Raw genomic sequence first — 24,704 nt, forward strand, 5'->3', positions numbered from 1 at the left:
GGAGGCAGACCAGATCCTCGACAACAGGCTTAAGCAGCAGCGCTACAAAGGTGGACGGGCGATGCTCCACGGCTGGCAATCGATAGCTGCTTGCACGTTACCAGCCTCCGCGATTGATAACCTGACGGGGAGCGTTGTCGGGGAAGGCGAATCCCTGCTTGCCGCCTCGTCCGCTAATCACGATCATTGGCGCGCGTAACTCCGCGCTTGGACTCCGCAGTGCTCGTCAACAACACCGAGGACAACAAAGTAACCTGAAGACTAATCGCGTACCGAACATTTCACCCCCTCCAGGGCCGCGGCACACCTACTCGTCCAGACTGACACCGAGCCTGATCCGGCTGTTCCATCACGCGTTCAAGCCGCAACTTACATACGTCCCAACGCTCTTGCGCATCCAACACGTCATCCAGCCATGTCAGTCAAGTTCAAGGAAGAGACCGTCACCCAGACCATTGCGGACACGGCTGCTAGGGGAAAAGATGTCGCCCATGAACTGGCTCACGAAGTTGGTGAGGCACTGACGAAGGGTGGAGGACCAAACGGCTATCTTGCGGTGCGATCCACTTCCTCTTGTACCGCCGATGGGTTAATATTAACGCCCTGTGTAGGCATACCTCAACCAACTCCAGAAGAGCCCTCTGCGAACCAAAATGTTGACATCCGGCACATTGTCTGGCTTACAAGAGTTGCTCGCTTCGTGGATCGCACACGACAAGAGCATGCACGGCCACTACTTCACTTCTCGTGTGCCGAAGATGGCGCTGTACGGTGCATTCGTCAGCGCCCCCTTGGGTCACCTCCTCATCAGCATCTTGCAGAGAGTGTTTTCTGGCAGGACAAGCCTAAGAGCTAAGGTCTTGCAGATCCTAGCCAGCAACCTTATCGTAAGCCACTCCCTTGCGCTGCACCTTCTAGCCCTTGGACTCCTCTCTTTAAGCTAACTTTATGTTACCCTTGTTAGATTTCACCCATTCAGAACAGCATCTATCTTGTCTTTATGGCAATCATTGCTGGTGCTCGCACCTTCCATCAGGTCAGAGCTACCGTCAGGGCCGGTTTCTGGCCGGTAATGCGCGTCAGCTGGATCACCTCGCCTATCTGTCTCGCATTTGCCCAGCAATTTCTCCCCGAGCAGACCTGGGTGCCTTTCTTCAACCTGGTCGCCTTCATCATTGGCAGTAAGTCAGGCCGCAGCAGCAGTCAATCGATTCATAAGGGCAAGTGCTTACACTCTCCAATAGCCTACATCAACGCGAAGACCAAGAAGAAGCGGCTTGCTGCACTTCGCCGCAAGCATTATGGCGAAGGAAGTTCGGGCCGGCCCAGTGGTAGACCTGAGGATTATCCGCCACCCCGCCCTAACTACTAAACCAAGTTCCCGTCCTCTTGCTACGAGATTTGGTTTTTCATAGAGCTGGCGCAATAGAGTGGACCGGACTGTTGGGAGCGAAACATGTCTTCCATCTGCTCCGGTGGTAGCTAACTTGATGTTTTTAAGTAGGTGCATACAATTCTGACGGAAACTTCTCAAGCTAGCTAGTTTGTGAGCGTTTCTTGTAACCAGGCAACAGCATGGATAAACTTGCAACACTCGCATGGCGTCGAATGTATATATGACTACGGGGATCTATTCCATTATACAAAGACTTATATACTGCTTCGATATTCTTGCAATGTGATTTCTCTCTCTCTGGAAGTATATCTATTCGCTTCTGTCGCTCGTTTATTTTGTCGGTTTACATCCGGAACTACTGATTGTAATCTTCTTAGTGGCTCTCGGATGGAGGCAGAAGTTTGCGTAGGTGCGTACCGAAGAAGGAAGTGATAGGTCATCTTGCAACCACGCCACTCTACAGGCAATATGGAGCACGACCTTGAATTTCAAATTTGCCCTGTCCTCGACGACGATAACGAGACCTCTTCTGTTTGGCCGATGAAGGTAGCACAGGACCGGAGACGCAGGCTAGGGAAGCTCAGGCATACCTCTACAGTTCGTGCGAAGAGTGAAAACAATTGTCCAGTTGATCTTCTATGGTGTCAGCGGCAGCGCACCGTAACACGAGATGAAAAGACAAACACGTTCCGTCAACCCAGCCCATGAGTAACACGGGAACCAGCAGTGCGGCTGTGTTGGAAAGTTGATGTGGACGTTTTGGGAGTTTGACAGATTGCTGGTACATATTCGCAAAAAGCCGGCGCAAACATGTAGTCAAAGTTGACAGTGACGTAGGGGGGGGGGGGGGGGTAAAACGGGCAGATTTCCAGAACAATGGGTATTGTACATCCTGAGAGAAGATCAACGACACAACTATAAATTCCCCGCTGCAAATGTCACTGATTTCTATTAGCCTTTTGCCCTTTAGCTCGCGAGCATAGTTCTTTGAATTCTTGCTGCGTCACAGGTATCCTATCATCTTTCTCTCCTCGCAAGTGAGCACGATTTATCAAAACCATTTTCACGACATGATCCCTCTCCGATATGAACTACTAAGAGCCCGGCCATATCACCGTCACGAAGTGGAAGATGCGTCATATTTCCCTGCTCTACTGGAGCGAAAGCTGCAGTTAGGTGCCTCGCAATTTCAGACACGACCAGTGCCTGTTATTCGTCTCGAGAGTCCATCTCCAGGTTCGACGATGCCGCGCACCTTGGAACAAGCTACGGACGACCTGGTAAAATATATCGATACTCACGAGGAGCAAATCTCAGATGTCATTGCTGATCTAAGGCAATGCGACACGAGCACGTGCACCGTTGCATCTATAGTTAAATATACGTTCAAAGTTTCGAACAACTTCATTTTCATGAAGAAACTGGATGGTCGGGTTAAATTCATCGGTTTCTTTACACCAAATGACGAGCAAGTAATTGGGCCAAACGACAGTGGGAAAACCATTGTCGAACTGGGCTGCCGTCAGCGTGCCGGCATCTTACTCAACTGTGATGCCTTTGAGAAACTTCTACAAGTCATGGATGCATGCAAAGCGTTGGATATAATCATCTCCTCAGTACTTCACCAACTCATCCACGCATACTTCATAGTAACTTGTGGGGTTCAAAGCGAAGAAAAAAAGGCCAATGCGCTTCTCACGCACGAAGAACATTTTGGCATTATCCTGTACAAAATCAAAGCGCGCTCCTCCTCGAAGGATGGGCCTCTGCCTCTCGATTTTGGAAATATAATGCCGGACGTTGAGAAGTATTTCGGGGGAACAGATAGAGCATTTGACGGTTGTAGACCGACGATACGCAGCTCATTGTGGGTTGATAGTCGCAAGTTAAGCACGGAATGTGCACGCAAAGTCAAACAACTTAAAGAGGAGGAATGCATGGATTGGTACAAGAATAAGTGCATCAAGACCCTGGATCCGGATATCTATGTTTACAGCCTCAATTCTAACACGTTTGAAGCGAAGCCTCTCTCCAAGTGTGGCCCCAAAAGCGAATGGATAGAGCTGTCTCACAAGAAGATGGCGTATAAAGTTCCGCGCAAAGCTTTCGAGAACTATCCTAGCTTCAAGAAGAAGTTTGAAGATTCGATCCGCAAGCTGGAAGTTTCGTCCGATGTCAAGAAAGAGACAGTAGAGGAGTTTTTGCGCTGGTTGTGCGAAGAGAATGAAGATTACTTCAAGCCCAGCTTACACGTCTGCATCGCGGTGTATAAGCTGGCGCTGAGCTTGCACTTCGAGGAACTCAAAGATTTCATGCTTGATCAGATCTATCGCAGCCCGCCCGTACATCCCACACCAGATTCTATCCTCGAGGTTATTCGTGCGGTTTATGGGATGCCCACGCCACCTGATCGGAATTTGAGAACTTGGGTAGAAGGATTCGTGAAGTCCATGGGAAGCGTGGCCGTAAAGACGGCAACAACGGATCCCAGACTCAGCCGCTTGCGATCCACAAGCGGAGCCTTCAGACAAGATCTTGACAAGGTCGCACGTGAGGTTGGGCCGAACAGCATCGCCAATGCCGATGCTGTGTACACAGCAGGCATGAGTGGGAACGTGACTACTACTTCAAGTGGCACGATCAGCTCCTACACTGTCAGCCCGCCTCCGACCATAGTCCAGAGCCCTCCTGTGCAGGTCACAACAACGGCCACACAGTTGCCTTCGCCGTATGGAGCGAGTCTGATATATCATCAATTACCATGCCCCACCACTGTCAGCCCGGTCTACCCAACTGGCTGGAGTCCCCCAACAACCAGGCGTGGCTGGAGAGAACCAGTATTTGTTAAGACCGCACCCGTGGCAGAACCAGTGTCACACCCACGGTGGCATTCACGCTGGAACGCAAGCCTTGGTTAACTTTTGAAACAAAAAAGAAACTTCTCTCTCTGGTCATCACAATCTGGGCAGCAGTACCGCTTTGAATGTTTGCTTCAAATACATGGTTCGTGTCGCTCGTATTTGCCAGTGTCGCCACAGCAACAACTTTCGGATGGATCTTGCACTTACTGTCACTCCGCGTCATCTTTGCTCTTATTGCACGGCAAGCTATATTTCGAATGGAACTACTAAAAACTTACCTTGGGTCTGTTTTATTAGGAAAAAAGGGGTGGGGGAAGGGGTTCTTTTGAACACGCTAATACAGCCTTGGAGCCTGTCAATGTGTCATGATCTACCGTACATAGATGCTGAATCTCAATGTGAGAATTACGTTGAATGAGTCGAATTAACTGGTATAGCACAAAACCCAGACAATCCGACCCGCCTCACGTCTCTCGAAAATGTCCAACTTCTCGCCCCGGTTCGGTTTCGCCAAGGTTACATTGTGCGCAGGCGGATCAAGCAGACGTATGACGTCGCCGTCCAACGCGAGGTTAGCGATTGGCAAAGCTGGCGCTCAGCCTTACGAAGATCTCTTGGCGAGCGCTTTCTGTCCGCGATGCAAAGCGGCCAGGAACATGAGCATCCCGAGCTTGAAGTGTGCAAGCAGGCGTAGAAGGACTGCTGGACTTCATGCGTGATAGGCTCGTTGACTCGGAGATTATTGTTTCAGGCCGCCATCAGACGTCGCGGCTTACGAGGAGGCTGCGGAGGAACCGACGTTGCGATATGCTAAAATGGACTTAGCCTGATGAGCCGATGATGGGACGAACGCTCCTGTGGTTCTGGCTATCCGCTGCATTGCTCTTCTCCAAAGGCAACAAAACAACCTCTCCATCAAGATTTGAGCAGCCCAGCAGCCTCGAGTGCATTAGTGTCCTGAGTTCGGATGCTGCTGCTGCTGCTTGCTGTATCATCAGCGGTCTGATCTCCGTTGATCACCCCTTTGGGTCTTCGATGCGAGTCCGCTATACTCGTTCTCCAGGTTTTGCCGTGGGGTTTCAATCTGGCCCTGGCTCCGCTCTGGTTGGCATCGTCATTTGCCGTTTGCCGTCATCCACAGTTGTGGACACAAACACGATCCGGCTGGCACCGAGCTACACATATTCCACGCACATTTCCTCGGTTCGTTTTCTGGAAACACATTTTCCCCAGAGTACACACCCTGGCTTGCATGAACGCTTGCGGCGGATCGCGCTGCACGCAGCAACCTTTTTATCTTGGCCGCACCCTTGAGACCTGCCTCACTGGTCAGTGATAGCTAGGCTGTGCGTGGAATTGGGACACGCATCGTACCAAGCCCTGAAGATAGATTGGCGGGCCGCGTGCTGCCAAGAGTCACTAGACATTGGGAGGGAGCAGCGTCATCGGTTTGACATACAGTCTAAGCCATGGTTCGTCCAAGCTTGCCTAGCCGCCTGTCCGGCATACTCAGCAGAACGACTACTTCGTCGAATCCTCCAAGCAACACTCCTAGTCGAAGCTCGAGTCCGAAACCTGGTAGCAGAGTTAACACGGGAGGATCTAACGCCATGCCTGACAACAGAACTCCGGTGCTTATGCTGAAAGTGCAGGTGATCAAGGGGAGGGATTTAGCAGCAAAGGACAAAAACAACAGCAGCGACCCTGTGAGTAGATCGTGTTTCTCAGCGGTCTCGGTAGATACTCACAGTCATTTACAGTTCTTAGTGATCACACTCGGAGATGCAAAGGAAGCTACGTCGACCGTGTACAAGAATCTTAACCCAGAATGGAATCAAACCTTTGAAATGCCAATTGTGGACATGTCCAGCCTAGTTCTGGACGCGGTCTGCTGGGACAAGGATCGTTTTGGCAAGGACTACATGGGCGAGTTTGACGTAGCACTAGAGGAGATCTTTGCAGACAAGAAGACTGAGCAGGAGGTACGATAGAAGAGGCAGCAGATTGGGATAACGCCAGAGCGTTCTAACTTTATTCTAGCCTCGCTGGTACCCGTTAGAGTCACGACGTCAAGGAAAAAAAAGTGGTGTCGTCACCGGCGCCATTCAGCTCAAGTTCTCGCTTTATGACCCAGCCAATCCATCTGCACCACCAGAACTCGTTATCGAGAAGCTCCACGCACTTCTGGGCAACGGCGACCTTACGGCTGAAGAGGAGGCTCAGTTGCAGAGGGTAAACACGAGCGATGTTGAAGATGATGAGGAGGCCGTCTCCGAGATTGACGAAGCGGCGACTCCGGAACAGAAGGCAAAGAAACGGCGGCTGTTGCGCCTTGCGAAGCTGAAGCGAAAAGCCAAAGAGCGTGGCTATGAGTTTACTGGTGGTACGGATGTAGCTGGAGTGCTTTTTGTGGAGATTCAGAAAATAACAGATCTTCCCCCCGAGAAAAATGGTACGTCGTGCTGCACCAAGAAGAGTGACTCCAGAGCTGATTTGTGAACAGTGACACGTACTTCGTTTGACATGGATCCGTTTGTCGTGACGTCGCTTGGGAGAAAAACGTATCGCACACGCGTAATTCGACATAATCTGAACCCAGTGTACGATGAAAAACTCGTTTTTCAAGTCATGAAACACGAAGTGAACTACTCATTGAGCTTCTCGGTTGTTGACCGCGACAAGTTCTCGGGCAACGATTATGTCGGCTCCGCCAACTTTCCTTTGGAAAAAGCAGTGGAAGCCGCACCGACCGCGGACCCAGAAACCGGATTGTACGATCTCCCAGATATTCCGGATGGAAACCCAACAGGCACTGAAGAAAAGAAGAAGCGTTTCAGGCTTCCGCTGTCACGTTCTTCGTCATCGCAGAGCCTTTCCAAGTTCTCGAAGCCGCAAATTCAGAGAGAGTCATCGTCAAACAACTTAAATCCAAACTTATTACCAGACGATGCTCCGTTGCCAAGTCGCGATTTGCCGGCCCCAACTAGTGCACCTCCTCCGACGCTGTTGTCTATGGAAGGAGTTGCTGGAACCATGCCAACCAACAGTCTTGTCAGCGACGATGATCCAGATCTGCGTCCATACATTCTCCCTCTCGATCTTAAGAATAAGGAACGATGGGAATCAAAACACAACCCCACTTTGTACATCCGTGTCAAATATTTGCCGTATAAAGCTCTTCGACAGCAATTCTGGAGAGCTATGCTGAAGCAGTACGATGCCGACGAAAGCGGTCAGATCGATAAGGTCGAACTAACCACTATGCTGGACACTCTCGGCTCTACACTTCACGAGTCAACCATCGACGGGTTCTTTGCAAGATTCAGCCAGCCAGTCGAAGGCGAGGTACCCACTCTCACGTTTGATCAAGCAGTGCTCTGTCTCGAAGATCAGCTTCAAAAGAATGAGACCAAGCATTCGAAACTGAAACCATCAAGCTGGACTGCACATAGTTCAGCGTCATTGGGCAATGGCAGCTCTCCTGGCGTTGTTACTCCGTCTTACGTAGAGTCCGGCAGCAGTACTCCCTTGAATGCGCACTCAAATACCACACTGATTCCTGCAATCCAAACAACCGACCTCGGCAAAGACGGTGAAGAGGGCGAACTTATGGACGACAAAGACCTTGCTGATGAGCGTGGTGAAGAACACGTTATTGAAATTCGTGAATGCCCCATATGTCACCAACCACGACTCAACAAGAAGAGTGACGCAGATATCATTACTCATGTGGCAACATGCGCCAGTCAAGACTGGCGCCAAGTGAATAACATTGTTATGGCAGGGTTTGTAACTTCGGCACAAGCACAACGGAAATGGTACTCCAAAGTCATCACGAAAATCGGATACGGCGGATACAAACTTGGTGCCAACTCCGCAAACATCCTTGTACAGGATCGGCTCACCGGCCAAATCAACGAGGAGAGGATGAGCGTTTACGTAAGGCTTGGCATTCGATTGTTATACAAGGGGCTAAAGGCAAACAATATGGAGAAGAAGCGAAGTAAGACCTAGTTTCCTTGAATTAATCGATTCATCGCTTACATGAGAACAGTCAAAAAGTTACTCAAATCTTTGAGCATAAAGCAGGGTCGCAAGTACGATGATCCAGCCTCGGCCGCTGAAATTCAAGGTTTCATCGCCTTCCATCAGTTGGACATGTCCGAAGTTTTGCTTCCCATTGAGAAATTTCGTAACTTCAACGAGTTCTTCTACCGAGCCTTGAAGCCAGGCGCGCGACCATGCTCGGCACCAGACCGCCCGGAGATCATAACATCTCCCGCAGACTGCAGAACTGTTGTCTTTAACACACTTGAATCTGCACAAACCATCTGGGTCAAAGGTCGAGACTTCACCGTCGAACGACTGCTGGGTGGAGCATATCCAGAGGACGTAAAACGCTATCAGAATGGTGCCTTGGGTATTTTCCGTCTGGCGCCTCAAGATTATCATCGATTTCACATACCAGTTGATGGCGTGATGGGTGAGCCAAAACTCATCGAAGGCGAATACTATACAGTGAACCCGATGGCTATTCGCTCAGCACTTGATGTTTATGGAGAAAACGTCCGAGTCCTGGTTCCGATCGATTCAGAGCAGCACGGCAGGGTTATGGTTGTCTGTGTTGGTGCTATGATGGTAGGCAGTACCGTAATCACACGAAAAGCAGGTGAAAAGGTAAGGAGGGCGGAGGAGCTTGGATACTTTAAGTTTGGTGGTTCGACAATCTTGCTCTTATTCGAACCTGGCGTTATGGTCTGGGATGATGATTTGGTAGACAACTCAAATGGTGCATTAGAGACGCTGGTAAGACTGCTACATCTTCGAGCAATTTCGAGCGTACTGATGTTGGGCAGATTCGCGTGGGCATGTCTGTGGGACACAAAATCGGCGAAGCGCCACATACACCGGATATGCGCAAACCAAATCCGACCATGGCCGAGAAGCAAGACGCAAAACGCCGTATCGAGGGTAGTCTGGCGCCCGACAGCAAGCCACCACCCTCCGCGTCTTTGGCTGCTTAATCTTCATGAGAAGATCTATCAATGAGCTTGATGATGGTGAAGTGTAAAACGATGATTGCATTTTGCACATAGTGGCAGAGAGATGTCTCAACGACATTTTGATAACTTTGTGTTCGCTGCGAACAACGCAGCGACGCAGGCGAGCTACACGGTATCGGTGAGCAGAGTGATTCTAGAACTTCTTAACGAAAAAACTAGGCCCCTCGCCAAAATGTACGGGTGGATAGACAAAAAGATATACAATCAAACTAGCAACTTCTGACCTCAATCAGCGCTTCATGCACGAGTTTGTCCCTAGCTGTATTGACCTGAAGAGCCATACAATCCTCGCCAAAGGCAGGTTACATTCCAGCGATGTACTAAAGCACTGTTTTCTTCAACACCGTGTTGATGAAGCGTCATCTCTTTTTCAGCCAATCCAACACAAGCTAATGTATTTCAGAGCTGCTCTCGGGATTTGGTTGGTAAATATGAGCTTTTACTCTAGCGCGCTTGCCTAACACACGGACGAAAAAGAACAGGTAATGAATTCATCTCGAATTAATTCTTAGAAACTTATCTGTCTTTGCAGATACAATAGACGATCAGGACGTGTGCAAGATATTAATGTTGAGATCCGAAGAATCGAGTTACGCCGATCATCACTCAAGAGTGCTGCTTGCGGCGGTAGATAAATGAACGCACAAGAGCCTTAATCTGCGCTACGATAACAGGCGTGAAAAAGAAGATCGTCTGGAGCAATTCTGCCGAGATGACCACCACAATGTGTCACCTCTGTCAACCCATTTAGCGGTGTGCTAGATCAATGCATGCTTCCGCTTCTTTGCAAAACGTTTTGAGCACATATTCGCCTCGGCATCGACAGAGTCATGTCCTTCGAGAAGGTTTATATTGCTTGGGTAATTCTGCCATTATCGTAGCCTGGTCATCCACATGGTTTCTCCACATTCGATCAGATCGGGAAGACCCGAAAACCCCCCCCGATTCCCCATCGTACTCCAGCCGGAGCAGTATGCAGATTAATGCAGTGATCTACTTACGAGTACCCGAATCTCCAGCTAAAACTTGGAATTGGTTCCATCCTTCCCGGGAGCAGCTCACGTGCTGCCGGCAAAATTACGCTTTAGGAGCAGACCCCAATGTTGGACATTTGAGCCCCAGAAAGGAAATTCTGCCCTCAAAAGATATAAGCCTGGACTTCAAAATGTTCCGAGTGCTGCTAGAGCCGAGATCAACCTTACTGTGTGAAAATTGCTGCTGGATTTGCGAGCTTTCATAATGACCAAAAGGGTTCCAAACGATGGTGAGAAGGTTACGTAAGTCAGATGCACTTTCTTCAACGTCAAATATCTCATAGCTCTTTCAGGTGTTGGGGTCAGACAATTACCTGGACCTCCGAGCATCCGACAGATGAAGACTTGAAGCCTCTGCTTTACAAGTACGACAAGATTGGAGGTGATGCTTATGATCGTGCACTTCAGATATTCAACGATGAGCAAGATATGAAGAAGAAAGAGGGCCAGATGCCGAAAGGAGCTCCGGCTAAGCCCGATATATTCCAGATCGTGAAGGATCACGCCGCAACGGATCCAGTCCTTGGAAAGCTTTGGGAGCAGGTCAATTATGTTCCTGACTGGGTCGATTGGGACCAACTGGCGCGAGGACAACAGATATTCTGGCGCTACGCTATGGCGAATTTAATTGGACTCGGGTATCAAAGCTTGTTTGTCGGAATGGCGGCTGCCCGTACCATTGAAGTGCTTGTTCGCACTGGAGGCTTTGCCCCTGCTGCGGCCCAGCGGCGAGGTATCGAGACTGCACAGTGGAATCTGGAAATTATGAGAGGAATCGAAAGTCTTAAACCTGGAGGCGATGGTTGGGTCTCCACTGTTCGTGTTCGATTACTTCATTCTGCCGTGCGGAGCAAAATAATGCAGATGTACCGGGAGAAGCCGGAGTATTATAACGAGCAAGAGTATGGCATCCCAATCAACGACTTTGACTCAGCAGGAACTATCTGCACCTTCTCGGCGGCCCCTATCTGGTTCTCTCTTCCACAACAAAAGATTCAGCTTCGTCCACAGGAAATCAAAGATTACGTAGCTCTCTGGCGTTACATTGCTTACTTGATTGGAGCGCCAGAGGAATACTTTGACTCTCCAGATAAGTGCAGGAAGCTGCAAGAAAGTGGACTATACTACGAAATCGATCCGAACCAGAATTCCAAAGTTTTGGCAAACAACCTCTTGGACGCCTTCTCAAAAGGACCCCCAAAGCTGCCCTCTGGTCTAGTCCGAGCTGGCGCTCGAGCGCTGGCTGGGGATGAGCTTTGCGATGAACTCGAAGTTGGCAAGTCGAACTTCATTTGGCGGGGCATTTGGTATTCGAACATGGTCATGTACAAAGGCTTTGCTTACATGTGTCGTTCCGTGCCTTGGTTGGACAAGCGAAACATAAGCATGATGAAGAAGCTGTCGTGGAAAATTGTTGTGGAAAGCAAGTACGGTCTGAAAGGAGAGAAGACCAAATTCCCGCTGAAATACAAGCCATCCTATAAGGTTACAAAGGCCGAGTAGGTCGGTGTACTTTGGCGACGGATGATTGGGTCATGGAGCGTACAGATAGTTCCTTAGCTTGTGTTCCCTTTCAAGAGAGATGTAGTGATACATTAGGTTCAAGGCTGCCATGATAGCATGCTCTCATTTCTCCGCTGACTTATACAGATGATATTTCTACATTTGGAACTCCTTGTCTACTCTCTGTGATCGCAAAGCATCCGATTATACAAGTTCTGATCAGCTTCCTCTGTCAAATTTTTCGCTTTGTTTTAAATGCGTCGCGTTCCAAGCTCTGGGCTTCGGTTTCTGCAAGTACGTAAACAACCATTTCAGAGAGAGAGATCAATGTAGTCGATGAACTGAACGAAGACTAAGACTACGGAACCAAAAAAGATGGCCAGCGACGTGTTTATAGATCTATATTTCCTGCAAATCTACCGGAAGATAATGGTATTTGTGCAGAGAGAACGCCATCTTATGCGCTCAAATCATGTCTATGGCGCTATCAAATACCTCACAGACGTGCCAAATGGCCTGACATCGTTACAGTGCTCATTAATTTTCACTCGAAGGTTTCTCAACAGGTTCGGAAGGTCCGTCTTAATATTCCATTTCTTCGTCCTCATCTTGTCTTGTACTCCCATTGCCTCGCCTCTCTTTAATCCACTCTACAAATTCATCAATGATGGCGGGCCAGCTCGCCTCTTCACTCCACCAACTCAGAGATTCGTCTTTCAATGTCTCCTCTGCAAATCTCAATGTCTGAGTCCACACATCTCGGTTGAAAGCTTTTGCGCTGTTTCCCTGTACGAACTCTAGCCATAGCTCGAGCCAGTTATTGTTTTGCGTCCGCCAGTCTAGACCGGGTGGAGAAAATAGTAACCTCCACATCTCAACCAGCTCTTCCTTGCTCACCAGCCGCTGACCCTGCTGGGTGATGCACAGTTCGAACGCATATTTGTACACTGCCTTTAAGATCTCGCGGTTTCCCGGCATGCCCAACGTTTTCGTCCGTGTTTCTAGAAACTTTTTCTGTTTGTCTAGCGTGTCACAGCCTAGTGCGGACCACCCTTCCACGAAACCCTCTCTTGTTAGACTGCCCATTTCGGGGCACTTCATGATCTCTTGAACTACTAGCGCAGAGAGCGCGGCCGGATCAGCACCGATATCGTTGAAATATGGCATTATCTGATCGATTTCGAGAGAATCGCGACCGGCTGACTCGGCATATTTGTCAAATAGCTTGTTGAGTGCCGCCTTAGATGACGGTGACTGTGCTACTGAGCTGGAGGACTGATTATAGAAACTGGTGATCTTGAGTAAGCGGTTGAGGGCCATGGTAAAGATCGGATGACGAAACTGATCACGAATCGCCCTGAGATTACAACAGGCACTCAATCCTGCAGGCGATACCGAAATCGCTGCCCATGTGAAGCGCTGTGTTCTAATCCCAGACCAATCATGCATTTGAAGGTGGTTCGTACGCGTTTACTGCAGCAGTGGCTTCCCAACCACTTGCCTTTAGCCACTATAGGCCCGTTAGCATTCCCTCTACCCTGATCGCAACTCACAGCATGCAGGCAAAGAAATGTAGCACTTCGTTTGCAAGGATGCCTGCTTTCTGTAGAGCATAAATGTGAGCGAGGCGGAATCAGAGAGTGATCTCGTTCCGCTCGCCTCACACGCAACACTAATCCTGCACCAGGCTCTTACCATCATGATACACGTACTTTTGCGGCGGTCTTGCTATCGGTGCTTGTAATGGACTTGAAGTCGGATATTGCCCGATTTTGGGCCGACGTGTATGGCATGATGGGCATCCGCTATGACTGAATAAACTGTGAAAGGAGGCTAAAAACGAAGTTAAAACTAACGCTCAAGATGCGAATGTGAAAGGTATGGTGCGGGTGTTTTTTGTGCAAGTGAGCGAACGACTTGGTATTATGAGCGATGCCGGGAACGTTTCAAATGCCAAGCATCGTAAGGCTCAGAACCCTCGTAAAGTGACAATAAGCTACCTGTGCTTTTCTCAATGGTCTTTAACCACAATTGCTATTTTGATTTCAAAAGAAGGGTTCTTAATCTGCTAATATTATTTACACTGTAGCATTCCGCTGGCAGACTTCTATGTCGTTGAGACTCCAAGGAACTGTTCTGCCGGTTGAAAGCATTTCTTTCACAGTCTAGTATTGTCTAAGCTAACACGGAGAGTCAATCCAGAGTCACAAATAGGCACATTTCCCCTCAACAAGATGCATTTACAATGACCTGTGCATGACTTCATTCTATCGTCTTGTATTGTAAGCACGCCGCAAAGAATCCAAGAGAACGAAGTGCCTCCGTCGCTCTCCTATTTCATAGCTTTGCAATTGTCAGCTCCTAATCTGAAGTTACCAAACCAGAGCTTGCAAGTGTTGCTGAACAAATTAGAACAGAGCTAGGTGCACTTACTCGGTACACAGTCTCGCCTCTTCATCGACTGCATTGTCAACTCCGATTGGATCTTGTACAGATACAGTCGTATTCACGTCAGACCTCGCCCAAGCTACGGAGCTTTTAAGCTCTCCGTGCTTTTCAACTATGTACGCTATAGGTAGGTGGTTCATCCAAGATAGTGAATTCAGGACCTGAAAGAACCAAGGAGAATGAAGAATTAGCTGGGTCCGCTGTTGAGTTTTCTCCTATGAATCGAGAACCGTCTTCTGATTCAAAGGATGCTCCACGATAAGTCTGCACCGGGACTTCCACTGTTACTGTGCTTGCAGCAAAGCCAAGTATCGAGATTTTTAGCCTCGCAGAGTACCGCATAGCCGCAACTGGAGTGACGAACGAAGGAGGAAATTCGCGAGGCAAGTCCACAGTGACATCAAGACTTGTCATCCACGACTTTGTACAATCCCCGCCATTTGACGTTCTCGAACCGCTTGCCGGTGAGATGAATTCCATCCATCTCAGCCCTTTGTAATGCTCGGTCTTGTCCACCAGGGGCTCAGTCATCATGCAAACCTTTGACTGTTTCACATCATCCAAAGTTGGCTCTCGTTCCAATCTCTTCGCACTATACAAAACTCGGAAGCGGACCTGGCTCTGGACGACAATCGTCCAGAGACAAGGTTCCACAGAATGGTCAGAGCGGACAAATGTTAATAACAGGGGCACACTTGTGTATGCGCGGCGCGTAGAAACTGCCAAATTGACGGGTCTTGGTTCATACCCTGAAACATGTAGTCGGCCAGTGTAAGCCGACCAGAGATGTCTACGTACCTTTGCGTCAGAACTCAAAACAAACTCGCCCGGGTAGAAGTCGGTGTTCAGTGGTGGATATTTCCGCCTCGATGGCATGACCCTAATGTTTCTCGTACGCATATGCAGATTCTGTAGAGCTGGTTGTTGAGCTCTTTGTATACGCGCCGTCGCAATCAAGCAATAGTCAATTGAGAGGTGCATGTGGGAATTTACAGTAGTCCAAGGACGATTGAGTAGCTTAAGTCTCGTGGACGGATAGAGTTCGAAGAAGCGGGAATCTGAAACGGGTCCATTTGGCAATAAGTGCTGTGGTATTTTTAAGTGGAATTGAATCGAATGAAGTGTCGGTTGCCCACAGTCTCCAACTGGGACTGCGTTGAGAGTCATGCGATCATTCTGGGAGAGAAACTAAAAAAAACCATCGAGTTAGTGGGCTCGGAGCACAGAGCGGCGACAAACCTTGATGGAGCATGAACAGCTCGGCACTCCTACCGCATCGTTACTACCGTGGCTGAGTGTACATGTTCCTGACGGAAAGTTATTGAAGTCCGAACTATGCTCGCGTGATATACATGCCCTCGAGGCGAACCTCAATCGCCACATTCAAACTACAAGAGCAATAAAGCTCAACTGTTATGTATAAATCATCCCCTCCAGTTTTGGTACCGCAATGGCAATAACCAAATTCATCGGGATTTGTGCACGATTTGTCCTCTGGCAAAGATATTCGCCGAATCATGAAATCTGGATCATGCATTAAGTGAATCAAGAATATAATATGCTTAATAAACGATCATTTCTTGATCTTCTCTAATTTGAATGTCTGGGCTGAAGCATATAAAATAGAACTTGCGAGCTAGTTTCGGAACTGCTCCTGAATACTGCTCCTGGAAGAGGCACTCCGGAGTAAAGAATTGCCTTTTAAAAGGCACAATACTTGTGCTGCACTCAGGTCATTCAGTGATCACGCAGAGCATCGTTTCTTCTCCTGTTACAAGCCATGCGACCACACACGGTCTGATGATACCGTCTGCACAGCACCGACGCAGTCTTCGCACATGAACAGCACGGATGTCACGGTTGTGGCGGAACCTGCGGAACTCCCCTCCCTATGATGTCAAGCAAAACCAGCGAACCACGATTGCACAGCAGGTTTAAGTTCTACCGCTTCTTCCATCATTCGCAGAATCATACCAGTCTTAACATGGCCGCGGAGTCTGTGATGAAGCGTAAGCGGGTAAGCCAAGCTTGTGAAAAATGCAGGGCGATGAAAGCAAAGGTGCGCCATAGCCCAGCCTTTCCGTGATCAATTTGATATTAAACTAGAAGCAGTGCGATGGTAAACGACCTGAGTGTTCGCGTTGTTTAGGTTATGGTTTTGATTGCTTTTACTCACAACCTCATCGCCTGCGCTCGCAGGTATCGAGTCCCGTACCTCTAGCCCAAAAACCAAACTATAATCCCAACCTACAGCTAAATGATGGCCTGATAGCATTTGATACCTTTATACAGACGCTGCGCACGTCGGTTCCTGAATTTGCAGTGAAATTGAAAGGCGATGCGGACTTGATGAAGAGCATGGAGCATGCAAGGAACGTATTCCTTGATTTTCCCAACACGTTCTCCCAAAAAGGAGGCAAATTGTGTTCGCTACGTCCCTCTCTTAATTCTGGTCGATATCTTGGAGACTCTAGCGACATAAGATTCGTTCACATGTTGAGGAGCAAGCTTGTTTCACCGGACCCTTCAAACGTAGACGAAGATGGAATGGAAACATATGATCAGGAAGATCCGGTTCCAAAGCTTAGTATTAGAGAAGTTTCCATTGACCTTCCTTCCGAGGATCTAGCCAGGAAGTATCTCGATGTTTACTTTACTACCATACACATCGCGTATCCATTTATCCCAAAGTCAAAATTTCTCCAAACCTACCAGAAGCTAGGCAGTGGGATTGCCGATGGAGAAGTGGGCATGTCTTGGTTGGCATTACTTTGTTAGTCTGTCCGCGTTCGACTGCTTAAATATGGGCTAACTTCTAAGACATCGTCTTTGCTATCGGTTCCTATTATACAACATTTCCAAAGACAGTCACAAGCAGCGGTTCATCGCACATTGAATACTATCAACGTGCGCTTTCGTTGTCTTCTCCGTGCGCATATGAAAGATCGCTGACACATGTGTCATTCCTGCTGGCGCAATGCTTCTACCTGCTTATGACAAGTAAGGCTGATGAGTGAGTAATGGTGTCTTGAATTTTGTCTAAGCCGCTGACTCGGATAGATGCTGGACTACGCTGGGTATTGCGGTACGCATTTCGCAAAGTATTGGGTTACATACAGAGGAAGGCAATTGCGAGATTACAAGCGGTAACCTCGCGCCTCGAGATGAAAGGAAGAGAAGACTATGGTATTCGTTGTACGTTCTTGACCGACTCATCGCTTTGCAGCTAGGTAGACCTCCAGCAATCCATGACGAGGATTGTCGTGTACGGCTTCCATCCAGAATAGATGATGCCTCGATAGATTGGACTGCTGAGAAAATCTCAGCAATTGCTACCGATAGCCCATCCCTTGGAGACTACTTCCTATGCGTAATTCGATTTTCAAAAGTACTCGGACACGTTCTTAGAGACTTATATGGCGCCAAGAAAAGCACGAAAGACAAGCTTGTTAGAACGGAACAGCTGGATAGTCAGCTTTTAGAGTGGAAAAGAACATTACCGCGAGTGTTGAGATTCGATATTGGCCATCCATTTGAAAAATCACTACTCTTCAGAAAGCAGGTGAGCATAGCTCTCAACGCAATGTTCCATTTTGTTAACTAAATAAGCGGAACATGCTCGCGATCAAATATCACCATCTTCGGGCACTCATCTACCGGCCATTTTTGCGTCTCAATTTTCTAATTGGAGAGGGATTGGAGGCTACAGAAGCACTTAGTCCTGGCCAACAACTCGAAGTGAAGCGCAATGAGCGTGTCTGCATAGCTGAGGCACAAGAAACAGCGCATCTGTTACACAACATTCCAGATGAAAAGAGTCTGGTCCACGACTTCCCTTGGTGGCAAATGATTTCATGCCTCTTTTGTGCAAGTTCAATATTGCTAGTTGCGACCGTTTTTGCGTTAACCCCTAGCACTGATCTCGAAACTGAAGAGCTCAATCTCCTTCATGAAGATGCCAAGACTTGCATCAAAGCATTCGAAGTTCTAGCAACAAATTCAAATGGCGCTCGAATTGCCATGAAAATGCTGCAGAGGTTCAATGACTTCAGGCCCGCAACAGGTATACTTTTTCTTGGGTGTAGATGTATTTCCCCTGCTAATGCCAAACCAGAAAATAACCTCGAGCAAGTAAGAAAGCAGAGTATTCTTGTCGCAGAGTCTGGAACCGATTGCCTGTTATTTTCGCAACCAGAGCCAGTAGCAGTCATGCCTGATGAATATCATTTAGGACTATCAGACACGAGTTTTTTTAACAGCAATGACTCCAATTTTCATACTCCTCAAGCATGGCCACCGGAACTGTGGGATGCGATGACATGGTCTGTTCAGTTTTTCGATACAAGCCATGAAACATCCGCTCCCACGTAAGCGTGTAATGCTTCGCCGCGTCCGCCAAATCAGAACTATCTTAGGGAGCCAGAAAGAGTGATTTCTTGGGACTTTTCGCTTTTCGATGGCCGTACATAGTGTGCATTGCCTTTTTATCCAGTTCCTTTCGAGTTATTACTGGCTCAAGAAATATAGATGAGTTTTGAGTGATAATAGCTCAATCAATAGAACATGGAATTTTTTTTGCTACATAATTTCCTGGCACTGTGAGCGGAATTCGCAAACCCTTCTACTTATCGAACCGATCTCTGATAGAGTGATGAATATTAGAATGCTTTGTGCTGTATTATACAGAAAAAAATTCGAGTGCATGTTAAGATTTGGTTGCTGTTGCGAAGATATTCTTGATTCCACAGGAATATGAGCTGATCATCAAAACTTCAATCAACCAGTATTGATAAGACTGTCTTTTAGGCTATCTATGCCAACTTGTCCAGAGCTGAACTGATTACATTTTGTTCAGAGTATTCACGACCATTCTGAAAATTAACAACCCACAGTTGATCAACTTTCCATTTGTTCATCAAAGTGAGCCCCTCATCAGAACTAGCGTTCGTTTCTCCTGTGATGGAAAGAGGCCAGATATGCGATCGAGTGCCATTGTGTTTCAAAGGAAAATAGTCTCAGAAGCAAAAAAGGGAGAAGGAGAGGATGGAATATACAAAATTTCAAGTAAAATAGTGCTGATCATAAACCCCAATCCTATCCTTAAGCCTCTAGAAACAGTATTCTCCGAGCATGTTCAAGTGTTCCAAATATTTCACGATTGACTCATACCTTATCCCATCCGCATCTTCGCAAATAGAAATCCACTACCATTCAAAGCTTTTTATCTTTTGCAACACGAATCACGAAGCCAAGCCTTGGAAAGTGAATCCTGGCATCAACTAAAGGTCTTACGTTTTTAGACAGCGGCCTAATAACGACTTCCTCTGGTGTGATGGCTACAAGCTCGCCAAAAGAGGGACTTGACCTTGGTTAGCAGCCTTTCAACCAAATAGATCAATCGTTGACGTACTCATCTCGTCCTGTATCATCAGGTACCACACTGACTATTGTGCCTTGCACCAATCCATTTTGTTTGTCGAGCTCAAAATGGGGTGCTGCTGGTGTAGGCAGTAACTTAGGTCCCTGATCTCGAACACTTGTCAGTAGTTTTTCGACCTCTACCTCGCCAATCTTTGTCTCCACGTCTGGCAGGCGATCCATGTGGATCTTAAATCTCTCGAACCACAACCACGTCGCTGGATACCTTTCCTTGTTGAAAACACTGGTGGCTCCTAGTTTATCCTTTGTATCTTCTGTTCTGCCACCTGTTAGGTTGTATATCCCCTTCCCCGCTGCTATGTCCATACCCCAATTGAGCTGATACCATATGGCAATATCTGCGGCGCTAGGCTCAGGGGTCCAAAAAACCCACTCGTCATCTGCCTCTCTGAACAAATCTTCAAGTAGTGAAAGCTGAAGGTCCAGCTTGGACAGGTTTTCAGGTAATTTCTTCTCGAGTTTATCGGGATCAAGTTTGTGCCCAATGAGCTTGGCGCGGTCCTCTCCGAATGACGTGCGCCAAACAGATCCAGGAATCAAACCAGTAGTTACGCGAAATAAAGGCCGATCAGTCCAATATGATGCAAAACCACGGATTAAAGCCTGGTTTGTACGTCCAGTTGCATCACGTGGGTATAGCGATTGATAGCCGTTGGAGGCTGGGAATTGATGCTCTAAAGCTTCGAGGATAATGGAGCTGTCGCAATACACATCCGTGCCGATGGCAAGAACAGGTATTTTGCGGTAAGTCAGATTGAAAAGCTTAACGAGAAGTGGCCGTGGCATCATCGATGGCACCTCCACAAAGTAGTAAGGGATCTGCTTCAGCTTGAGTGCAAGCCGCACCTTAGCTGTAAAAGTGGAGGACTGGAAATACTGTTAATATGATTCCGCTTGATGGCGATAATCGATCTCCATGTCGATGTTTATCATTTAGTCTTCAAAAAAGACAACATGGTCACGCGAAGCATGTGATATCATCATTGGACTTACTTCATAGCCAAAGAGTACAACGGGCAAACCTTCTGACGAAACCATGGTGTTATTTAGCATAAATTGGGATAGATTCTAAAGAACTGTGTGAAAAAACAGCTCTGGACTACTTAGAATGAATTGGAAAGGCAAATACGGCAAAGACGAAAACACCGAGGATGACTGGATCAAAAGGAGGAGAAGCTCAAGTAGATCAGTAATACTTGTCCGAGGCTTCGTTACGATCACAAGATTGTTTCCACAGACCGGTCAAGGCATTTATACAGCTAAAAGAATGCCTTGCTGCAAAAATGGAGGCCTTGTCATGTATTCTGTACAGCGTATTGTAGCCAGACTCGGGTATTGTTCCGTCGTGAATCGTTGTAGCTGTCCCAAAACGGCTAGGTTGAATATCCAAGCTCTAACCTCAGCCTTCGTGACGCGAGGTGTAGTGCCTTCGTTGAATAGCATGATGCGTCGACCATGACAGCTTTGCTGCCGCCATGTCGAAACCAACTGCGAACTGGGACAAGGTGGGCGACCGCTTCTACAGACGGGTACAACTATACACATCCGTGTTTGACCCAGACCTTGAATTAGAGAACTACACCATCGCGGGTGCTCCGTACAGTGGCGCTGTAGGTATATATGCACCATTTCTCCCCAACTTAGTTGAATATTTCGCGTGTGGATTGAATCATGTTTCTAATATATTGCAGTTAGCTTTTCATCGGGATGAAACGAAATTACAGACCTACCGTGGCACGCAGACCACCCGATCTACGATCGACATATATAGCAGCGCGGGGAAATTGATACGAAGACTCATTGTAGGTACAGCAGATCGGATCATAAAAATATATTGCTTATATGAATAGTGGGATCAAGGAAACATTAAAGGTCTAGGCTGGAGCGAGGATGAGAAGCTAATTACTGTCACCGAGGACGGAACAGTACGAGTGTATGAAGGTCTGCAGTCAGATTTTGTACCCTTCTCACTGGGACATGTGAGGCGAACTGCAACGTTTTGAGTTTCGAGGCTTACATAACATCTAGGGAGCTGAAGAACACGGCGTCATCTCCTGCCGCTTTCATGCGAATGGCTTTGTAGCTTTGCTAGGCAATAACCACCTGGTCTCGGTTCCGCGATACAATGACCCTCGTCCCCTTGAATTAGCCGTACCGCCAGATCAACTCGTTACGTCGTGGGCAATCATATCACCGGGAGACTCTCTTTCTCGAAGCGTGGAAGTCTTACTCGCAATCGACAAGACTATCTACGTGGTGGATGCTACCGAAGCGGAAGATAGGGGACTTGACAAAGGGCCATTTCATCATATCAGCGTCAGTCCCAATGGCAAATACATGGCATTGTACACTGGCGACGGTCAAGTGTGGATTATATCGTCAGACTTTCAACAAAGGCTTGGAGACTATGACTCGAAGGTGAAGACATTGGCGAAAGACATGCAATGGTGCGGAAACGATGCGGTCGCACTGGCTTGGGAAGATGAAGTACACCTTATCAGCATATCAGGCTCCGCGACAAAGTACTATTATGATGGATGGGTTCATCTCATACCTGACTACGATGGATTGAGGTTGTTCACGAACGATGTTTGCGAGTTCCTTCAACGGGTACCGGATGAAACGCGGGAGGTATTCTTGCTTGGCTCAAACTCCCCCGCGGCGGTGTTGCTAGACGCCGTCGATCAGCTTGATCAGAGGAGCCCAAAAGCAGATGATGATATTCAACTCATCAAATCTTCTCTTGATGAGGCTGTCGACACATGTGTCCGGGCAGCTGGACAGGAATTCGACGTGCATTGGCAAAAACAGCTGCTCAAGGCCGCATCATTCGGTAAATCTGTCCTTGATCTGTACAATTCGGACGACTTTGTGGAGATGTGCGAAACCTTACGCGTACTGAATGCCGTGAGATTCTACGAGACGGGCCTACCATTGAGTTATGAACAGTACATAAGGTTGACGCCGGAGAGACTTATTCAACGCCTAATCAATCGCAACGAGTATCTACTTGCTCTTCGAATAAGCGAATATTTACGGTTACCTACGGACAGGATATATGTGCATTGGGCTATAAACAAGGTGCGCGTATCAACTGATAGCGAGAATATTATCTGCAGGTCTATTACTCAGAAATTGTCTGGCCAAAACGGCGTATCGTACGAAGAAATCGCCCGCGCTGCCCATGAGGAGGGCCGACAGAGGCTCGCGACAGAACTTCTGAACTACGAACCAAGGGCTGGAAAGCAGGTCCCCCTTTTGCTTAGCATGGGTGAAGATATCATCGCTCTTGACAAGGCTATAGAATCCGGCGATACGGATTTGGTTTATTACGTTTTAAATACGCTCAAGAAGAAATTGCCACTCGCATCATTTTTCCGCGTCCTCAATTCTCGTCCAATGGCTACAGCTCTTGTCGAGTCTAGTGCATATGACGAAGACCTCGAGATGCTCAAGGACCTATACTATCAAGACGATAGGCGTCTAGATGGCGCTAACTTGCTCGTTTTGGAGTCTCTTACTGGGCCGAAAGATGTCACTCACCGCACCGACAAGATACGCTCTGCATCACGGCTTCTTGCCGACTCAAAGGACTCTACGTTCACCAAAACAAGCCTAGATGAAATTCCAAAACTTCTCAAACTACAAGAAAATCTAGAAAAAGACGTTGGCCCTGGATTCGTTGGTCTCCCTGTCAACACCACAATTTACCGGCTCATTCGTCTCGGTGCTCTCAAGCGTGCTCAAAAGATTCAATCTGAATTCAAGGTTCCGGAACGTACTTTCTGGTTCATCCGACTGCGAGCTTTGGTTGCCAAGCGAGACTGGACAGAGCTCGAAGAGCTGAGTAAATTGAAGAAGAGCCCGATTGGATGGGAACCCTTCTTTCACGAGATCCTAGGGGCGGGCAATTTGAGAACAGCGGCCTTATTCATCCCAAAATGTACAGGGCTAAAAGTCGCAGAGCGTGTAGATATGTGGGTCAAGGTTGGCATGGTTGCAAAAGGTGCGGAAGAAGCCGCAAAGGCAAAAGATTTGAACTTATTAAAGGATCTAAGGAGCAAGGCGGGACCAAGGGAGCTGGGAGAGGTGGAAAGGTTTATTGGACAGCTTGAGGGTGGGAGGAAATAACACCGCATGCGCGTCACTAATGCCTGTTTGATATAAAATGCGCACGCCGGCGACGACAAAGCATTGTTTGCTACGAAACTCGCTAGGTTTGCTACGCTTTCCCTGAATATACTCTGCTCATTCTTCCATCCTTCAGAGGAAATGTGTATGTCTTTGCATTCATCTTTTCTAACATAATTGTCGTCATGTAGGGCATCTTTCACCTGCCTTTCAACTTGTTGCCGCATCCGTTGAGTGATTCTCCATCTTTGGCTTCAACGGTCCTAAGGTTTACTGCCCAAATGGTGAGAAAGACGCACGACGCAACGTCATAGTTCTACGGGTGTCAAGCTCCAAATCGCAACAGTAAAACTGAGTCAAAATCGTGCCCGCCTGCTATCTATTGACCACGTTAAAATAAATACAAAGCTCGGCCAAACCACTATTTACGACCCTTGGACAGTAAACACGTTGATCACCTTGTTTAGCTCCGTAGGCAGCACATGATGCAGAAGTTTTGGTGCGCCAAGTTTGAGGCGGATATATTTTCTCACCGCTAATGTATTGGAAAGCAACGCAATTTAGGTTTGACAGGCCCAAATGAACGTCGTCATTTTTTTCTCCAGGTGATGTTGGTCTTATGGATCAGCTGGGCAATCAACGTGCACCCAGTAAGAGCTGATTTTGCTGAGAAGTGTCCGAAAAAGTTTGTCGGGTGACTCTTGGCTTGGGTCAGGCAAAGAAAGACTGTTCACAACTTGCATGGAAGATGGGATAATTTCTGAGACAGGAAATACGATGTATAATGCACATCTTTCCGGCGTATGTATGACTCGTGGTCGCGCGTTTC

The 24,704-nt window shown here is 47.8% G+C and overlaps 8 protein-coding genes across 8 annotated transcripts; 6 read left to right on the forward strand and 2 right to left on the reverse strand.

Annotated features, from left to right (window-relative positions):
• The first annotated feature begins 22 nt into the window (after positions 1–22).
• Positions 23–1,704, forward strand: PV09_05107 (uncharacterized protein). The gene is made up of 4 exons (XM_016358575.1): positions 23–556; positions 612–887; positions 965–1,181; positions 1,245–1,704. The coding sequence occupies exons 1-4, from the start codon at positions 416–418 to the stop codon at positions 1,370–1,372; spliced, it is 762 nt and encodes a 253-aa protein (XP_016213676.1). The 5' UTR covers positions 23–415; the 3' UTR covers positions 1,373–1,704.
• Positions 1,705–2,466: 762 nt separating this feature from the next.
• Positions 2,467–4,540, forward strand: PV09_05108 (uncharacterized protein; the record flags this gene model as incomplete). The annotated part of the gene is made up of 1 exon (XM_016358576.1): positions 2,467–4,540. The coding sequence occupies one exon, from the start codon at positions 2,467–2,469 to the stop codon at positions 4,312–4,314; it is 1,848 nt and encodes a 615-aa protein (XP_016213677.1). The 3' UTR covers positions 4,315–4,540.
• Positions 4,541–5,726: 1,186 nt separating this feature from the next.
• On the forward strand, positions 5,727–9,281 carry PV09_05109 (phosphatidylserine decarboxylase; the record flags this gene model as incomplete). Its single annotated transcript, XM_016358577.1, has 6 exons — positions 5,727–5,963; positions 6,018–6,239; positions 6,298–6,709; positions 6,761–8,260; positions 8,312–9,063; positions 9,114–9,281. The coding sequence occupies 6 exons, from the start codon at positions 5,727–5,729 to the stop codon at positions 9,279–9,281; spliced, it is 3,291 nt and encodes a 1,096-aa protein (XP_016213678.1).
• A 1,278-nt stretch (positions 9,282–10,559) lies between these two features.
• PV09_05110 (uncharacterized protein) lies at positions 10,560–11,857 on the forward strand (the record flags this gene model as incomplete). Its single annotated transcript, XM_016358578.1, has 2 exons — positions 10,560–10,597; positions 10,648–11,857. 2 exons carry the CDS (start codon positions 10,560–10,562, stop codon positions 11,855–11,857), a joined length of 1,248 nt encoding a protein of 415 aa, XP_016213679.1.
• A 380-nt stretch (positions 11,858–12,237) lies between these two features.
• PV09_05111 (uncharacterized protein) lies at positions 12,238–13,762 on the reverse strand. The gene is made up of 3 exons (XM_016358579.1): positions 13,570–13,762; positions 13,324–13,367; positions 12,238–13,145 (listed from the first exon to the last, which is right to left on the reverse strand). Exons 1-3 carry the CDS (start codon positions 13,657–13,659, stop codon positions 12,440–12,442), a joined length of 840 nt encoding a protein of 279 aa, XP_016213680.1. The 5' UTR covers positions 13,660–13,762; the 3' UTR covers positions 12,238–12,439.
• Positions 13,763–16,155: 2,393 nt separating this feature from the next.
• On the forward strand, positions 16,156–18,891 carry PV09_05112 (uncharacterized protein). Its single transcript, XM_016358580.1, has 6 exons — positions 16,156–16,364; positions 16,418–17,078; positions 17,126–17,318; positions 17,366–17,867; positions 17,915–18,368; positions 18,420–18,891. Exons 1-6 carry the CDS (start codon positions 16,197–16,199, stop codon positions 18,674–18,676), a joined length of 2,235 nt encoding a protein of 744 aa, XP_016213681.1. The 5' UTR covers positions 16,156–16,196; the 3' UTR covers positions 18,677–18,891.
• A 459-nt stretch (positions 18,892–19,350) lies between these two features.
• Positions 19,351–20,900, reverse strand: PV09_05113 (uncharacterized protein). Its single transcript, XM_016358581.1, has 3 exons — positions 20,738–20,900; positions 19,716–20,611; positions 19,351–19,664 (listed from the first exon to the last, which is right to left on the reverse strand). Exons 1-3 carry the CDS (start codon positions 20,795–20,797, stop codon positions 19,517–19,519), a joined length of 1,104 nt encoding a protein of 367 aa, XP_016213682.1. The 5' UTR covers positions 20,798–20,900; the 3' UTR covers positions 19,351–19,516.
• A 284-nt stretch (positions 20,901–21,184) lies between these two features.
• PV09_05114 (uncharacterized protein) lies at positions 21,185–24,006 on the forward strand. Its single transcript, XM_016358582.1, has 4 exons — positions 21,185–21,354; positions 21,436–21,546; positions 21,595–21,723; positions 21,773–24,006. Exons 1-4 carry the CDS (start codon positions 21,220–21,222, stop codon positions 23,873–23,875), a joined length of 2,478 nt encoding a protein of 825 aa, XP_016213683.1. The 5' UTR covers positions 21,185–21,219; the 3' UTR covers positions 23,876–24,006.
• The last annotated feature ends 698 nt before the right edge of the window (positions 24,007–24,704 follow it).

This window comes from Verruconis gallopava (genome assembly GCF_000836295.1).
Source record: "Verruconis gallopava strain CBS 43764 unplaced genomic scaffold supercont1.15, whole genome shotgun sequence".
NCBI classification, from domain to species: domain Eukaryota; kingdom Fungi; phylum Ascomycota; class Dothideomycetes; order Venturiales; family Sympoventuriaceae; genus Verruconis; species Verruconis gallopava.

Coding starts and splice junctions, on each gene's coding strand:
- PV09_05112 (XM_016358580.1), top strand. CDS start 16,197: ATGATGTCAAGCAAAACCAGCGAACCACGATTGCACAGCAGGTTTAAG. Junction 17,868..17,914: donor CACTACTCTTCAGAAAGCAG/GTGAGCATAGCT, acceptor TAACTAAATAAG/CGGAACATGCTCGCGATCAA. Junction 18,369..18,419: donor TGACTTCAGGCCCGCAACAG/GTATACTTTTTC, acceptor ATGCCAAACCAG/AAAATAACCTCGAGCAAGTA.
- PV09_05111 (XM_016358579.1), bottom strand. CDS start 13,659: ATGCCCATCATGCCATACACGTCGGCCCAAAATCGGGCAATATCCGAC. Junction 13,368..13,569: donor ATAGCAAGACCGCCGCAAAA/GTACGTGTATCA, acceptor ACGGGCCTATAG/TGGCTAAAGGCAAGTGGTTG. Junction 13,146..13,323: donor GCCACTGCTGCAGTAAACGC/GTACGAACCACC, acceptor CAAGATCACCAG/TTTCTATAATCAGTCCTCCA.
- PV09_05114 (XM_016358582.1), top strand. CDS start 21,220: ATGTCGAAACCAACTGCGAACTGGGACAAGGTGGGCGACCGCTTCTAC. Junction 21,355..21,435: donor GTGCTCCGTACAGTGGCGCT/GTAGGTATATAT, acceptor AATATATTGCAG/TTAGCTTTTCATCGGGATGA. Junction 21,724..21,772: donor TACCCTTCTCACTGGGACAT/GTGAGGCGAACT, acceptor CATAACATCTAG/GGAGCTGAAGAACACGGCGT.
- PV09_05113 (XM_016358581.1), bottom strand. CDS start 20,797: ATGCTAAATAACACCATGGTTTCGTCAGAAGGTTTGCCCGTTGTACTC. Junction 20,612..20,737: donor TTGTACTCTTTGGCTATGAA/GTAAGTCCAATG, acceptor CAGTATTTCCAG/TCCTCCACTTTTACAGCTAA. Junction 19,665..19,715: donor GATGATACAGGACGAGATGA/GTACGTCAACGA, acceptor ACCAAGGTCAAG/TCCCTCTTTTGGCGAGCTTG.
- PV09_05107 (XM_016358575.1), top strand. CDS start 416: ATGTCAGTCAAGTTCAAGGAAGAGACCGTCACCCAGACCATTGCGGAC. Junction 557..611: donor GACCAAACGGCTATCTTGCG/GTGCGATCCACT, acceptor CGCCCTGTGTAG/GCATACCTCAACCAACTCCA. Junction 888..964: donor TCCTAGCCAGCAACCTTATC/GTAAGCCACTCC, acceptor TACCCTTGTTAG/ATTTCACCCATTCAGAACAG.